At 38.8% G+C, this 17,614-nt stretch overlaps 1 protein-coding gene across 2 annotated transcripts in view; it reads right to left on the reverse strand.

The window, feature by feature from the left end:
- Positions 1–17,614, reverse strand: part of HSD17B4 (hydroxysteroid 17-beta dehydrogenase 4) — an 82,527-nt gene that overhangs the window by 8,060 nt on the left and 56,853 nt on the right. For both annotated transcript variants that reach the window (XM_070742869.1, XM_070742870.1), the window contains exons 18-22: positions 13,513–13,582; positions 12,213–12,319; positions 10,890–10,976; positions 6,635–6,721; positions 3,976–4,114 (exon numbers count right to left, since the gene is read on the reverse strand). In XM_070742869.1, coding sequence (XP_070598970.1) covers positions 3,976–4,114; positions 6,635–6,721; positions 10,890–10,976; positions 12,213–12,319; positions 13,513–13,582 — 490 coding nt within the window. The remainder of the gene's footprint in view (positions 1–3,975; positions 4,115–6,634; positions 6,722–10,889; positions 10,977–12,212; positions 12,320–13,512; positions 13,583–17,614) is intronic.

Here is a 17,614-nt window from a genome sequence, read left to right on the forward strand (position 1 = left end):
ATAATTTGATTTAATTTAATTGTAGAATAGTTTTACATTTACCAATGCACATGAAAAATCTGTTTTGACTTGATTGATTATTTTAAAACCTGCTCCATTTTATAATTGCATAATACATGTACTGAAAAGGCTAAGTCATGTTACTTATTCTGAAGAATAGAACTTGATCAAGGTTAATGAAACAGAAAACATTTTTTTGACAGAATGATTTTGTTAAGAGGATATATGGCTAGAAATACTGAAACTTAGCTGAATACAAAATATCTATGACAAGTGCATATTAATAATTTAATTAATTTAATGCAAGAGTATAAGCAATGGTCAAAACACTACTGAGCAATATTGCGTTTCAAAATTTAGTGACTGTGGTCCAGAATTCATGAAATTTCACCAGCAATTATAACTACGCAGACCACACTCAACAGTTTGGTGCAGATTGGTGAGAACTATCTCTGGCTGTTTCTTTGTGCCTGATCTTGATTGATCATTTTAATGGTGTTTATACTTAATTAATCCATTGTTCATGCTGGTTAATTTCACCTGCACCAATTGGACACTAACTCAGCTAAAGATCAGTTAAAGGTCAAATCACATGGCTACCTTTGAAGAGTGTTCGGAAACTTCAGATCGTGCAGAATGCAGCTGCGAGAGCCATCATGGGCTTTCCCAAATATGCCCATGTTACTCCAACACTCCGCAGTCTGCATTGGTTGGCAATCAGTTTCCGGTCACAATTCAAAGTGTTGGTCATTACCTATAAAGCCCTTCATGGCACCGGACCAGGATATCTGCGAGACCGCCTTCTGCCGCACGAATCCCAGCGGCCAGTTATGTCCCACAAAGTTGGTCTTCTCCGGGTCCCGTCAGCTAAACAATGTCGTTTGGCGGGACCCAGGGAAAGAGCCTTCTCTGTGGTGGCTCCGACCCTCTGGAATCAGCTCCCTCCAGAGATTAGAACTGCCCACACCCTCCTTGCCTTTCGTAAACTCCTTAAAACCCACCTCTGTCATCAAGCGTGGGGGAACTGAGACATCTCCCCCTGTCTATGTAGTTTTTGTGCATGATATGACTGTATGTATGTTTTTTATATTGGGGTTCCTTGCTTTTTAGACTTTTTAAATGTACTATTATTATATTAGATTCTAATTATTAGATTTGTCATTATGTATTGTTTTTATCACGGTTGTGAGCCGCCCCGAGTCTACGGAGAGGGGCGGCATACAAATCTAATTAATAATAATAATAATAATAATAATAATAATAATAATAATAATAAAGCCCAGTTAGTTTCTGCTCAGTTGCCTGTGGTCTCTGTAGAGACCATCTTACCTTTGAAAATGCCAGCCACTCTTGCCTTTGAAAAATCAGAAAACACTATTGTCCAGATAAACCTGAAAGTTCAACACTGCACAACAGATACCAGCCATGAAAGTCTACACCAGGACATTCGCAGGGCATCCTAGATTCACATTTCACTTTACCCACAAAAACTCTAAGTGATTTGCTCTCTGCTAAAGTATAGGCTCTGCTTAACATCTGCAGTATGGGATCATATACTAGTACAGGCCAACTATACAGAGATTGTTTAATTTGAATTTACAGCGCATATGTACAGGACTGGTTTATTGGTGTTTATATACACAAAGTTCTGGACACTTGAAAGATGCTGCATAAATATAAATGCTAAATAGCCCTCAGTTAAATAGGGGAGGAAAACGGTCCTGATTTAAACAGGGTATGTCTGTTTGGGGGAGGAGGGAGGGAGGTAGCGACAAGGAATTGTCCTGATATATCAAATGCAATTCTGTGCCGCCTGGAAATAAAATCTTGTTATTATTAAAATAAGCTGCTAAAAGTTTTACAGTGAAGAATTCCCACTCCCACTGCAAATATTAATTCTAGTTCACATTCTCCAGCCGCTAAGGGACACTAATGAAATGAAGAGGTTGACGTGATATGAGGGAGGAGGCTATAGACAATTGCACAAGGCAATAAAAGCTTTTTTGGCAGTCATGAATTTGGGAAGAATAAAATCATTGGCCATGTCAACCAGAACTGCAAATCATTTCCTTAAGGGCTTTCTCTCCCCCATCCCCTTCCTGACATGCAGCCCAAGGACATCAGGCAAAGTTGCCAGAGTTTCAATCACCGCCCACAACAGCTACAAACTGCAGGGTCTCTGGAGGTAGCCAGAGCTGTCAGCAGCCAAATAAGAGCAGAAGGCCAGGGAACGGTGACAAGGTAAAGCCAAGGTAGGTTGCAACACATGGTTAACAATACAAACAAACCTAGCAGGTCAGGCAGGAAAAGAGAAAGTGCCGGAAGCTAACATCTGTAGTTAAATTTCATTTTTACTAGCTACTAACAAGAAGAAAAGATGTGAGGAGTGACAAAGACTGGGAAATAAAAACAAACAAACAAGCAAGCATTAACCAAAGTTAACAAACCAAAATGGAGGGAGAAAATTATACCCAGGTTTGTTGTCATAAAAATGCCACTCTGAAAGGGTAAATTATAGCTAAAATTAAACTTAGCCAACTGCTTTTTCCAACTGCTGCATAAATTTTCCTTGGATATTCAGTATGAAAGAAATGCAGAATTTAGGACATACCTTGTTTCCCCAAAAATAAGACGTACCCTGAAAGTAAGGCATGTCAGAGGTTTTGCAGAATTTGCTAATATAAGGCATCCCCCGAAAATAAGGTGTAGTCAAGTTTACATACGGTATGGTGGAAAAACATACAGTACCATTCAAAGCTGTTCATAGCGGTACCGTAATAATGTGGCATCCCCTGCTGGCCCCTTCCATCGCTTTGTACCGTCCAGTACAGCAGACACAGTCTGCTGCTGTCTCACCACCATTATAGTCTCCATTAAAGTGCGTAGACTGTAGTTCCTCTGGTGGCCGGAAGCTGCAATAGCGGGAGTATACTTTTGTACCATATAAGTGCCATCGTTTGTGTGTGTGTGTGCCACACAGACAGGTACCGTACCATAATCAGTGTACCGTACAGTACATTTTCTTTGGGAGGTGTCAGCTTTTCTGCCTGTAAATTTGTCTTATTTGAGAAATATAAGGCACCCCCCCCCCCCCGAAAATAAGACATAGCACAACTTTTAGAGCAAAAATTAATATAAGACAGTGTCTTATTTTCGGGGAAACACGGTAGTAATGTTTAGGTCAATCAATCTCATGTCTGAATTGAAATATCAACTAGCCAGAATCTATGCAATTGGGTTTTTTCCATCTTCCTTAGACAGATGCTGATCTAGAGGCTTCAGCTTTGCCTTTTAAAATGGAATGGAACTGCTCAAAAGCCAAGAGTGGTTCCAGAAACATTTCTGCAAAGACAAGGTCAATTCCCTATGCACTTACTAATTTTGCTCACATAGAATATTCTATAGAGACTTTTATCTTTCTTCTTAAAGGTAACTTCTTAATTTAAATCTTGGCCGCCTATAACATATATAATAATAATACTAAATGTTTATAATCTTGTGGCACTACATTACAAGCTGTCCAGAGCCACATCAATCAATTATTAATATTGTTATACCTTGGTTAAAAGCAGGTTTTAAGCAAGTCAGAATCTACTTAATGTGAGGACTGCCAGTATACAATACAGCCCTGAAAAAGAAATTATGATAACAGTAACACAAAACAGGGGCATTCAAATTATTAGACTGAAATGCTGCCTTTCCTTCAAACGTTCAAGGTTGCATAAACCTTGTCACATATCCATTTTCTCACTGCAACAAATGTATGTGACAAGTTGAGCTAAGAGATAACAATTGGCTCAAAGTTATGAATGTCCATGGCCAACAAAGGCACAATTACAATTACAATTGTCAGTTCTAGGAGAAGTGAACATTATGTTGCTGCTTTTCACGTAGCGGGATTTAGAAACAAGATTCAGTAATTCCATTAGAGGACATAATAAGACACTCCATAAATTAATTAATCTTGCAACTTACTCCACTGCCCTGCAGGCTTGTTATCCTTATTGATGTTCCACTGAAATACAGCATTTATTTTCTTCACCAGCTCGTTTCCAACTTCTTTGATACGGCGACCAATTTCTTCAAAAATAAGACTGCTCTGCAACTCTGTTGCCTAGCATATAAATTGAATGTTCTCTGAGAGGTAAATTGAAATCACCCAAGCCCCCCCTCACATCCATAATATTGAAATCAGCCACTTTTCTATAACATTATAGCCCCCATCCCCACTAAGAGAATAACTAAATTGAAAGAGAAATGAGAACAATACGCTGCTATTCACTAAATCAGGGAACAGTTCAAGTCATTCACAACCTGATCATCTTGTGGCATTACCTATATTGTGGTTGGCTCTGACCCAGCTCCTGCCCCAGGGAATGGGGAGGTGGATGCAGGGGAAAATTCAACATGTCACAGGCCTGTGTTATTGCCGACAGAATCAGTTCAGAGTTTAGTTTCCTCGGACGAAGAAGAAGGGGGGAGTGACTCGGCAGAGGGGGGGCTTGGCATACAGCCAAGGCAGTCAATCGTCCTATCTTCTATAGCTTCAGATGATGACATGTTGGACCCACGCAAGCCCAGAATTATGTGTAGAAGGGACCAAGTAAGAACATATTACAAGAAATAAGGGAAGCCACCTGTGTTTGGGTGAAGCTCCAGTAATTAGGGTTGCTGCTATAAATATCAGCAGCCGAAAGCAGAGCAGTGTGTGTGTGTCTCCCTTCGTTGGAAGAAGAAGGGGTGTGAAGCAGTGTTCCCTCTAATTTTTTTTTTTGGGGGGGCGGAAAGGTATAGTGTCTGAGCGGCAGTCCCTTCGGGACTGGACTGCACAGAAATAATAAATAAATAAATAAATAAATAAATAAATAAACAAACAAACAAATAAATAAAAAACCCACCCTGTTTTTCCTCAGAGAATTTCAAAATAAAATACTGTACTGTGTGTCTATAACAGTGAGCTCATAATAGGGCAACTCTATCAATATCAAAATGCCACTTAAATAGTTGAGCTAGTTTCAAACTAGATTTTGATTTTCCTCCTGTCTTCCTTACTCCCATTCTTTTTCTTTCTCTTTTCCTTCCTCTCTTTTTTCTATCTGTTTCTCTCTCTTCCTCTCTTCCTCTCTCTCTCCTTCCCTCTCACTCTTTCCCTCTCGGCTTCTGGGCAGGTTTGGAAAACTCTGAGTTGATGATGATTTTTAAGTGAGCGATTGCTCACTGCTCAGCTTAGAGGGAACTATGGTGTGAAGTTTCTCCACAGCTGCTGGCTAAGTACTTAATGACTGCTTAAGGGAAATTGTACAGACTACCTGATTGTATTGGGAAGCGTGCTCTTTGCAATACAAAAAGAGTGCTTAGTTTCTCTTGACTTTTGTGATAAAGAACATTGTTTTGAATTTTCAAACCTGTGTGTGTCTGAAATTTGTATCCTTGAATTTTTGGGAGGCTTCTATCAGAGAGCCCGACAGAACAACCTATAAGGCCTTATATGGCATAGGATACAACTACTCTGAGGCACTGCCTATCTTCCCTAATATCTGCCTGTCTACATGGGTGTATCAGGATTACTGTACTCTTTCATTCAATTGGACAATGCCATCTGGAAGGACACCTTCTCTGTCGCAGTTCCTGTTCCATGAAATGAGGTTCCTCCTGAGATCCAGGTAACTCTCATTGTACTAATGTCTTAGAGGGCCCTGAAGACTTGGCTCTTTGCCCAGGACTTTGGTTAGGACGTACATAGCCTCTTCTGAGGAGTAGGAGGAGTGTGATTTGTGGCTGCCTAGTTTTTTTATCCATGCTTTTTCCCTTTCATTATTTATTGCTGTATTGTTTTATCATTCTAACATTTTATGATCAGCTGAACATTGGCAGTTAAGCAGTGTACGAAATAGAAAGATGTAAGAGAGTAGTAGAAACATACTGGATTTTAAGGTAAATCGTTATGGAAAACTACTAGGTAGATAATTTTTTCCCCCTATCGTACAGTTTTTAAAGACAGAGTATTTTTAAATGTAGCAACCAAATATATTGGTCAACTTATAGAATGGCATCTATCAATAGAATGCATTCTTCATATTATTGTCATGAGTCTATACACCTCTAGGATTGAGGTATATGCAGGGTATAGATATCTAAGTCTATTTCAGTAACTGTAATGCTCTAATACACTTTGGGATGTAGCCTATTTAAATGATATGAAATAATTTTAAAGTTTTTTTTAAATCTGAAAGATTCACCAAAGAAAATGCCAAGTGAATGCCAATACTCTTGGATTAAGAATACAGCATTCTTATATATTTGAATATTATTAATAAGCCTTGATGCTCTGCTGTAGAAAGGGTTCAATTCAGATAGTTCAATATAACTAGCAAGAAGAATATGAGTGGCTAAAAGAAAATGGCCTCAACAGCTGAAATAAATCTCATTTTTGTCCAATGCAGCGGCAGAATTCTCACAGAGCAAATGACAAGATGTTAGCTACATGTAAACAGGCAATACAATTTGGCGTTTTTGTGGAAGTGTAAATGCTATATACAAAAGCTATTGCTCTTGTTATTTCTGACAGAATGCAAACATAAGAAAACATAAAGCTGGAAGCCATCATACCAGAGACTACTGATGTTTTTCCTACCTTTGGCTCCTTAACTGAAGGCTGCATAGAAGATGACACTAGATCCACATAAGCTCCTACAATTGCAACATTCCCAGTTTCTTTGACCTATAGAAGGAAAAAAATGGAAGTGGGTTTTTCATTTCTATGACATCACAATTATAAACAGGGTTAATTGTTATGCTTTATGTCAATTGAGTTGTCCTCTCCATTCCTTTCATTGCACAATTTGGTCAACAAACAAAAAAATCAACAGTATGAAGGGAATGAAAGAAGTGAAATAATTAAAAATCATAAAAAAACAAACCTTTCTAAACATAAAACAATTGTTCTTGCAACTATTTGTTATGATAATCCAAATATCAATTAATGAAATAAATCTACAACTCCTTACCCAATTAGGGATAAACCCGCATGCACAGAAAAAAAAATACTTCTAGTATTACCGTATATACTCGAGTATAAGCCGAGTTTTTCAGCCCCAAAAATGGGCTGAAAAACCCGACCTCGGCTTATACTCGGGTCACCACAAGAGGGCGCCGGGTCACCACAAGAGGGCGCACCACGGGAGCCCGGGAGACAGCTGCCTTCCCTTCCCCAGGTCCAGCAAAGTTGCCAGCCAACTGCGTGCGAGGACCCGGGGAAGGCAGCTGCCCTACCCTTCCCACAGCCACGTCACTCGGAGCCCCCTTTTACTTCCCTCTTGGAGCTCCTGTCGGCATCTTGCAGCTGCCTTCCCTTCCCCGGGTCCAGCAAAGTTGCCAGCCAACTGCTCCGACGGCGTGCAAGAGAGGAACAGACGATGCGAAGCTGGTGAGGTCGGGGGGGGGGGGGGGCTCATGAAGCAGGAATCCCCCCCCGACTTCCCATCGTCTTTTCCCCTCTCGCACGCCATCGGAGCAGTTGGCTGGCAACTTTGCTGGACCCGGGGAAGGGAAGGCAGCTGCAAGACGACGACAGGAGCAAGAGGGAAGTAAAAGGGCGCTCCGGCTTCCCCTCACCTTTTTCCCCTCGCACGCCATTGGGGCAGTCGCGGGGAAGAAGAGAGAGAGGGTGCCTGTGTGCACCCTTTCTCTCTCCCCCCCTCCACCTCACCGGCTGGTGCCTTTGCTTGAGCCTGCGAGAGGAGGCAGTGGGAGGGGTGGGGCAGTTGCCACCTCTCCCCAGCTCAAGCAAAGGCGCCTCCAAAGGCAGCGCACACAGTGAGAGAGAATGAGTGCGAGCCTGAATGAGAAGCGGCTGGCTACCTTCTTGTGTCCCCTTTTGGTTGCGTTTAAAACCCAGAGCTTGAAGTTCTCCCTGAGTTGGGAGGAGAGGAAAACGTACCATTTGGCAGCTGATTGATTCGCACTTGCACGGGCTGGGTGAGGAGAACGCCTACACAGCCTTAGGCGGCTGGGAAAGTGAGGGGGAGCCAAGGGAACAAAAAAAGGGGCGAGGATCAGCTTTGGAGGGTGTGTGTGTGTGTGTGTGAGCGCCTGTCCACCCTGCAAAGAATGCCAGCTACTTCTTTGAAACCGGGAGGATTTTTTTTCTCCTCGCTCACTCTGTGTGTGTATTTGTCAACAAATAAACCCTATCTGAGTCGGCAGGAAGCCGGAGGAAGCCCTAGAGCGGCGTGGGGGGTGGGCTTGTGAATGAAAGGGAAGCCAAGGCAACAAAGAAAAAAGGGAAGGATGAATTTTGGAGGGCGAGTGTGTGTGTGTTTGTGTGCGTTCCCGCCCCCTCCCCCCCCCCTGACAAATGCCAGTTACCTCTTTGAAGGAGGTGTAGCCAAAGTGCCTCCTTTCCCCCTGGCTGAAACCAGCAGGTTTTTTTTTTTTACTCCTCACTCCCTTAATGTGTGTATTTGTCAACAGGTTTTTAACTATTCCTCGCCCTCTCTGAGTTGCCCTTAGTTGGATTAAAAAGACCTCCTGCTGTCCGATTCTCCTCCCCCTCTTTTGAAAAGATTTAAACTGTTTAAAAATGGTATCTTGTGGTAGTTGCTGTCCTTGCTTGGATAGGATTTAATAATGTGTAATGAGGCAAGAGCTAGACAGGAATTTCTTAAGTGTGTTTGTGGATCTTTAAAAGTTGCCTTTTATAAAGTGGGTTTGAGAGCATATCTATCTATCTATCTATCTATCTATCTATCTATCTATCTATCTATCTATCTATCTATCTATCTTGCTATGTATCTATCTATCTATCTATCTATCTACCTATCTATCATTCTATCTATCTACCTATCTATCTATCTACCTACCTACCTACCTACCTACCTACCTACCTATCTATCTATCTATCTATCTATCTATCTGGTTTTCTATGCTGATAACCTCACAGCAGCTAATGCTGAAGCTGTTTGGACATACAGATTTATTTATTTATTTATTTAATTGGATTTGTATGCCGCCCCTCTCCAAGGACTCAGGGCGGCTCACAGCATATATAAAAACAGAACAATAATGTAAATCCAATTAATGATGAGAAGGAATCCAGTTTTGAAGGATTTTAACTCTTAGGTTTTAGCTTTGTTGCTGATCGAGCTACTTTTTTTACTTTTTAATTTATTGTTAATATTGTTAATTTGTTTACCCTCTTTTAAATTTACAGAGCTAGTTTACTGGTTTTCTTTAAAATAAATATTCTAAAACATGTCTCAATTAATGTAATTTTATTGGTTTCCATTTTTATAAGTTACCAGTAGCCACTGCATTTTCTAACCTCGGCTTATACTCGGGTCAATAGGTTTTCCCAGTTTTTGTGGCAAAAATTGGTGCCTCGGCTTATACTCGGGTCGGCTTATACTCGAGTATATACGGTAATTAAATGTAGATTTATAAAGAGCAGGCTGCATATTTTAAGCAAACTGCAAATGGAACAACAAGCTTCTAGCATTTAATAAACTGCAGCCATTTAACTTGGAATCTGTTTTGTTTGTTTCAATAAAATACACTTCACGTTTTTCAAAATCTTTATTTACTTCAACAGCTCTACAGCAATAGCTCTTCTCCATTTGCTGTGGGCTTTTTACGAAATGCAGGAAGGAAATGTGTTTTAGAAAAATAGAGATGAATGAAAAATAAAAGTTGGATGGGTGATGTCAAGAGACTCCAAGCCAGGGGCAGTATCAACAAAGCCTATTTACATGGATCTTTTTTTAAAGGCCAACAAAGTCTGAGTGCAGCTTTTAAGAGAAAATAGACTCAAGCACATGAAACAGGAGCTTTTAAAAGCAATTCTAATTCTTTCCCCCCGATTTTTAATGTAAGTTTAAAAGACAAGATAAACACTTCAAAGCAATGGCACTTAAATTGTTATATTAAGTCCTATAAAGAGAAAAAGAGAAGAGAAGGAGATTATCAAGCAATATGGCAGAACACAAAAGGGTTTATATGGCCAAAATCCTAGTTTCTGCTATCTACAGTTAAAAATAAGGATTGGCGAAGCGATCAGAAAAACTTTATTCAGATTGTTCCTACCAGCTAGGGCAGGAATAAAGTCAAGTATCTTATAATATAAAGTAACTCAAAATTTTCCATTCCTATGTTTGCCTAATTGTGCCTAAGAATAAATGTCATTATGGCTCCAATCCAATTTTATCAATAGCCATACATGCATGTAGATATATATTTTAATCTTGAACATTGCTTCTCTTGCCCACAAGCAACAGCAGCTTCAAATAGGTATAGAGAGGACTGTCTAGAAGGCCAGAGATATGAAACTATTCACTTTTAAAACTGAAAAAATATTGCTGTTAGAAATCCACCTCAACATGGTACTTAGACATATGCTGTGCAACTCACACTATTCTTGGTCATGATGATTGGAATTGTAGCACAGCACACCCAGAAGACAAAGTGTAGGGTTAAAACAAGTTTCAAAATGGAAGAGGGTTTATTGTAAGATATACCATTATACAGTAAATGTTGGTAATTAAAGAGAAATGAAAAATCTTCATTATATTCATTATATTCTAAGTTTTATATTGTAAAAATGTTTTTATTGGTTATCTAAAAACAAAATAATGATAATATGAAGATGTATCAAAATCTATAGGCTGAATTTAAATACATGACTACATGATTTAGCCTTCCACTTTTCATTAAAATATTCCTTATGCCGTAACTAGAATTTTCCACATGCAGTTTTAAACAGTTTTAGACATTAAAATAAGTTTATGTTTATATGTTTAGGAAGTCTGCATACAAAAAGAAGCACGTTAGTTTCTTCTGTTTATTCCCCCTTGAAATCACCGAGACTTGTACAAAGACACTTTTGAGAAACTGACCTTGGTTTGAACGTGAATTCTATTTCCTTCTTTCCACATTTCTGTTTGCAAAGTTTGCCCTGGGATAACTGGTTTTGCAAAACGAATCTATCATAAGAAAAAAAAATAGCAAAGAAATTAAATATAGTAACACAAATTATTAACCTTTACAACTTTCCCCACTTTTGCTATAAGAAGTCACATGTAAGAAAGAAAGAACGAAAATGCAGGCAACTTTTTTGTGAAGATCCTGCATAACTTCTTCAAGCCAGTAGTATAGTATCTAAGGTTCTAGATTAGGCATTATCTGTGCTATGTGGAGATATGGCTAGGACAATTGGAAGATTGAAGATTGTATTGATACAACCTCCTCTTTTTTATACAATAAGAGAATATCAGAATGCAGAAGACTAAAACTGAAAACAGAATTATGGAAACTGTTCAGGCACCCTGGAGTTCGTAAACTGCATTTAAGAGTTAAAAAGCAAAAAGTATATTGCATTAACCATTCTAAAAGAAAACATGATTGGTGCATATTTGTAAATTTGAGGCAGGTATTTGTATTTGTAAATTTGAGGCAGGTATTTGTATTTGTAAATTTGAGGCAGGTTTCATATTAAGAAAAGCATATAAAAGTTGTGAAACTACTATCAAAATTAGGTCTTATTGTAGAATACTGTATTTTTTAGACTATAAGACACACTGGTGTAAGATGCACCAAGATTTCGAAGAGGTAACTAAGGAACAAAAAGTTTTTGCCATCCCCCAGGAGCACTATGCAGACCTCCAAAAATTTTCACATGGCTTGGGGCTTCAGGTGGCCAAAAAAGGCTGCATTCGGCATATAAAATGCACCAACATTTCCACCCTCTTTTAGGGGGGAAAAGTGTGTCTTATACTCTGAAAAATATGGTAATCGCCATGATTGGGTATTATAATAAGAAAGAACTATAGAGTCTTGAATTATCAAGAAATCCACCTATTCCTTTCTGCAGTCAGGAGAAACTCAAAAGTCATTACTGTTCGATTCTTGCTTTATCACCAAAGGAGTGGAAAATGTATGGTCCCCAGAGTCTGCTGAATGACATCTCAACGATGGATCAGCCAGTGTGGCCCACAATAAAGGGTATTGGGCAGTGATAAGTCAGAAACATCTTAGGAGCCATAAAATGTACCAAACTGGAAATTGAGCCTTGTTTTTTAAAAATAATAACTTAAAATCCAAACCATGGCTTACAATTCTGACTTGTTCAAACAGCATAGCATACCACTTTTGTAATTTAAAGAACTGTGTTTAAGAAAAGTAATCTTCTATACTTAATTAAAACACGAACACATACAAACCTTAATTGCCTTGAATTTGGTCACATCGTTATTAGCAAAGTGTTTCAAAACATGCCTGGCAGCAAATCCCAAAGTACAAAGTCCATGCAATATGGGTTTCTGAAATCCTATTAGGAAACACATTTTTCTAAGAATTTATTTCTTTACATTCCTAGGGATCATGGCTATTTATTGTTTTACAAACCTATTCATATGCACACACGCACAAAGTTAGAATCTGTCTGCCAGCAAAAATCCTGAAATTAGTACAGATGGCTACATGAAATAATTGCAATATAACACATTGCTGGCTAAAGGACTGTAATCCGGTCACTCCTCAAAGCCTCAACTGGTACATAACAGAGCAGCCAATTTGCTAACCGGGATTCACAGTCTGGAATTGGAGAGAACAAAGGGTATATATCATCAGATCAAAGCCTGCTTTATGCAGTTTTTCCGATCCATGAAGATACCAACAGAAAGCCAATAAACAGGCCGTATGTATAATAGCCCTGCTTGTGGTTTCCAACAGTTGCACATATTGTAATATATAGCCTTGTAACTAGGACTCAGAAACAGGTTTATCCTCTATGAATTTGCCCAATCTCCCTTTAAAGCCATCTGAGGTTAAAGCTTGGCAATATATCCTGCAGTGGTAAATTCCCTTTATTTTTCAGAGAAATAAAAGTTACTGTGCAGTGTTAATTTTGGTTGTATTTAAATGCTGTGATCTATACATATCTTGACTTCCAGTGTATGAAGAAAAATATTCTCTTTTAGGAAATTTCCTCTTTGTTACATTCTACTTCCAAGGTGTTCCCACCTAGTAGGGAAGCCAAAAAAAGTGATTTAAAATATCTGCTTGGTGACTCTCTGTTTTTGGAACATCTTTTCCAAGAATGTAGCGTTCCTTTTTTTTGTTCTTTTGGCACTAGATAAAAATAGTCATTTCTCCCACCCTTCAACATTATATTGTTTTAATTACTGCGAGTTAATTTTAGATAAATTTAGTTTTCTCAGTGCACTCAATATTTCTTTTGATGACTTTTTCTAATCTTGGAGAACAATAAAAAACTTTTTTTTCTCCAAACGGTTCTTACTATTGCACATTTGAAACTTTTTTTCATGCCTCTAAAAACACTACCGATTTTACATAAGGAAAAGCAACTTACAGCCATTAGGGAAAGAACACTGTTTGCTACAATTCAAGCAGTCTCACACTAAATTATAATTTTTTTGTTTAAAAAATGACATTAAAAAAGCAATAGCCATCATCATCATCATCATCATCATCATCATTATTATTATTGGAGAAACTCACCTCCGAGGGCTGCAAACCCAGGCTCAATGTGCAAAGGATTCCAATCACCACTGAGCCGGTACAAGGCAGCCTACAGAACAAAAATCATTCGAAAAACATGATCAACAAATAAATAAAACTTTACTTTTTTCTTCATGTTGTGACTAACAGCAGAATCTGCTTCAAAATGCATTCATTTGCAATGCAGTCTACAGTTTGCTTTTCCATGCTGACGGGAAATAAAACAAAAGTTGTTAAAAACACACAACAACAAATTTCAAGAAACAGAAGCTAAGCAGGAGGTGTCTGCCACAAGCCACATCACTGGTGCTGCAACATAACCAAAGAGGCTCAAAAATTCAGTTGCATTTCTTGGCACAACAATCGAGCCAGAATGAACACAGAACGGAAAGTCTTCTGTGTTTTCATCCTCCAGACCAGATTGATGCAATGTGTCAAGTGTCTCTATCCTGATTTGACTCAACTGGCTGGGATGGTACATAGAATGAGAAGTGGAAAGGTTTCTATACCGCTTTATTTTGAATCAACTACCCAAATTTACACTAATTTGTAAACAAACAAACAAATATATTGAAGCTTGTCAATTGAACTACCAATTACAGTGTCAAAATCTGAGAGGAATTTAATTCCAGTTCTGTTTCAATGCCGCTACTGCTATCAGAATGAAATAAAATGCTATTGGGGTGTGATGCTAGTTCGCTTCCTCATGGTGCACCTTGGGTAGCACGGTAGTGTGAACCAAAGGACTAGTAGCCACAATCGACAGCCAGACTACACTGAAGAATTGGCATCGGACCAGAATATCTCCGGGACCGCCTTCTGCCGCACGAATCCCAGCGACCGGTTAGGTCCCACAGAGTGGGCCTCTCTGGGTCCCGTCGACTAACAATGTCGTCTGGCGGGACCCAGGGGAAGAGCCTTCTCTGTGGTGGCTCCGACCCTCTGGAGCCAGCTCCCCCCAGAGATTAGGATTGCCCCCACCATCCTTGCCTTTCGGAAACTCCTTAAAACCCACCTCTGCTGTCAGGCATGGGGGAATTTAAACATCTCCCCCTTGCCCATGTAGTTTTTGTGTACGATTCGATTGTGTGCTTGTTTTTAATATATTGGGGTTTCTTTGGATTTTTTAACCTAAAACAGTAATTTAGATTGCTAAATATTAGATTTGTTACTATGTATTGTTTTTTACCATTGTTGTGAGCCGCCCCGAGTCTGCAGTGAGGGGCGGCATATAAATCCAATAAATCTAATCTAATTAATGACAATTGGACAATCAGACATCTTTGTACTCCTAGCTCTCTAAATACATGGCAAAGAGGAACACAACGGGCCTTCTAAAGCCCTCAAAGTAAAAGTGCACTCAACCACACCAAGAAAGCGTTCTTATCCTTTTGACAATCAGCTCCATCACACTCTGATTGTCATACACCCTGGACATTAACAAATACACCACTATAAGTCTATGTATTTACCATAAGCTAAATAAATAAATAAATAAAACACTGCTGGAATGTTTTATTTAACATTTCAGCTAACCCAACTATGCCAACAATATGAAGTTAGTTGGAGAAAAGACCAAAAGCAACATGAGAAAATATTATTTTACTGAAAGAGTAGTAGATCCTTGGAACAAACTTCCAGCAGACGTGGTTGGTAAATCCACAGTAACTGAATTTAAACATGCCTGGGATAAACATATATCCATCCTAAGATAAAAATACAGGAAATAGTATAAGGGCAGACTAGATGGACCATGAGGTCTTTTTCTGCCGTCAGTCTTCTTTGCTTCTATGTTTCTATTTTGCAAAACTCTTCCAAATGCTCTATTTTATTCCCCCACCCTTTTTTCCCCCACAATGTCCAGCGAGGTGATAGTGCCTATCTGACCTGAACTAGGTTCGGTGGGGGAAAAGAAAAGCAATTAAGTAGAACCAGTTAATACAGTACCTATATGATTGCTCTCAAATCCTAGGGCTTTATGCTAGAGCGAGAAGTTCCAAATCTTGGAACAAGACAGCATCAAGCCACTTCTTCATGATTGCCATGAAACCACATAAACATCATTAGATTGCTAACCATGAAGCTCTGTTTGAAAGGATTCTTCATTATCATCTCCTGTCCATGGAGAATGATTAGTATTCATTGGACTTAGATTTGAAGAAGAAACCAAATGTTATTTGGAGTATTACAAACCTTAAGGTTTTGTGTGTGTGTGTGTGTGTGTGTGTGTGTGTGTGTGTGTGTGTGTGTGTGGTTGTTGTTTGCTATGAGGCTGGCACATAGAAAATGAGTTGCTATTGTTACACACACAAACATGTGTGGGTGTCTGTGTGAGGATGTGGGTGGGTGAGTGGTGTTTGTGTGGGTGGAGATATATAGTTGTACTAAATTCATATTTTGATTTTGACACTTAAAAATTAAGAGGGATGCTCTAAATATAACCAACAGCAACATTTTGGATTCTTTTTCTTCCATGAAAACATTTAGCATTTGTACCACTCTTTATTTCCTTTCCATCTTTAGATTGACCCTCCGGGCAGAGAATATTATTAAGGCACATATTAATATTCTTTTTCCATAAGCTATATTTGCAACTGAACAAACCTTAAATTTATGCATCATGTTTCTTTCTGATAATCCAAAAGCTGTTTGTTACTGCACATTTATATCTTTTCAGCTTAAGAATTACTATTAATTTTGGAAAGCTAAGATTCCGGTTTTGCTGTATCAATTTTTGAGAAGATGACTGACGCATGAAAGAACTCAATGGGATCAAATCTGCAATGATGTTATGCTGTGTGGATCCAGAGGAATCACTTAAGTTCTTGCATGTGATTCTCCACAGTTCATTAAAAAAAACATTAGTACATTAGGATCATCTGCATCAGGACATATATTTCCTAAATTCCACATCTGAATAAATAATTAATTGTTAAATACAGTGACATAGTAACCTAGTCCTAGTCCAAAGAGACATATTTGGTCTATGTCTTTGGTCTACAAACTGCACTGCCATTCAATGGAGGAAAATGACAATACACCATATCTGGAGGTTGACAAAGGCTGAGGTACAGTTGGAGTTAACCTGCTCAAAGTATAGTATATTTTGCCATATAAGAAAGACATTTAGGACTGATGGGGAGCATGCAGCATCCAGATGTTTCTTAAAGTAGAACTAGAGTGTATAAGAATGCAGAACTGTTCTAAAATTATTCAACTCGCTTTTTATAAATTGCTATGTGCAACTTGGCTTCATTTGTTTCTTTATATCATACATATATTATTTTTGTAAATAACGCAGCATACTGGAGTACCTAATACCCTTCACGTATTTTCCCCACTAAAACAATCCTGTCAACCCTATTTTTCCTATTAAAACAACCCTGTCAAAAGGTCACCCATGCCTAAGGTAAGACTAGAAATCACGAGACTAGGTATCTAGCCTAGTACCCTTCACAGGACCAAATTTGGCTACAGTAAATGCAGCCTTTCATAGATGTGTTTTAGACTGATAGCAAGAGGTTAATGAGAACTGAGTTCTGTGCAGGTGTTCACACAAGAACCCTAACCCCCAACACTGCTCCCTTAGACTCTCCACGATTGACCTCTCCAGGTTCCTAAGAGGCCAGTAAGGGGCGTACATAAGTGCACTGGTGTGCCTTTCGTCCCCTGTCCAATTGTCTTTCCTTTCTTTCACCTATCTTATATATTCTCTTCCTTTCATATATCCTCTCCTCTAAGTTCACTTTCACCCTCTTTTACATTATCACATGTCTATCTTTCTTCCTACGTATTTGTGTATTGGATAAATGAATAAATAAATAAAATAAATAAATTGGCTCTCAGATTTGCTGCTTGCTTAGTTAATGTTCATACTTCCAAAAATCACTTTGCCATGGAGAATGAGCCTTTCCAATTCTGACTTAGCTAAAAGTAATTTAAAGCACAGATAAAATTGGCGAAAGAGAACTGAAAAAACAAAAGAAAGAAAACACCCAGCAACTTTTGCATGCCTGCAACAATGGTATTTCCTTTCATTTTCAATATCTTGTAAAAATGGATATCTCTCTGGACCATGACAAAAAACAAATCATTAGGAGCA

This window comes from Erythrolamprus reginae, chromosome 2, assembly GCF_031021105.1.
Source record: "Erythrolamprus reginae isolate rEryReg1 chromosome 2, rEryReg1.hap1, whole genome shotgun sequence".
In the NCBI taxonomy this organism is placed as follows: Eukaryota; Metazoa; Chordata; class Lepidosauria; order Squamata; family Dipsadidae; genus Erythrolamprus; species Erythrolamprus reginae.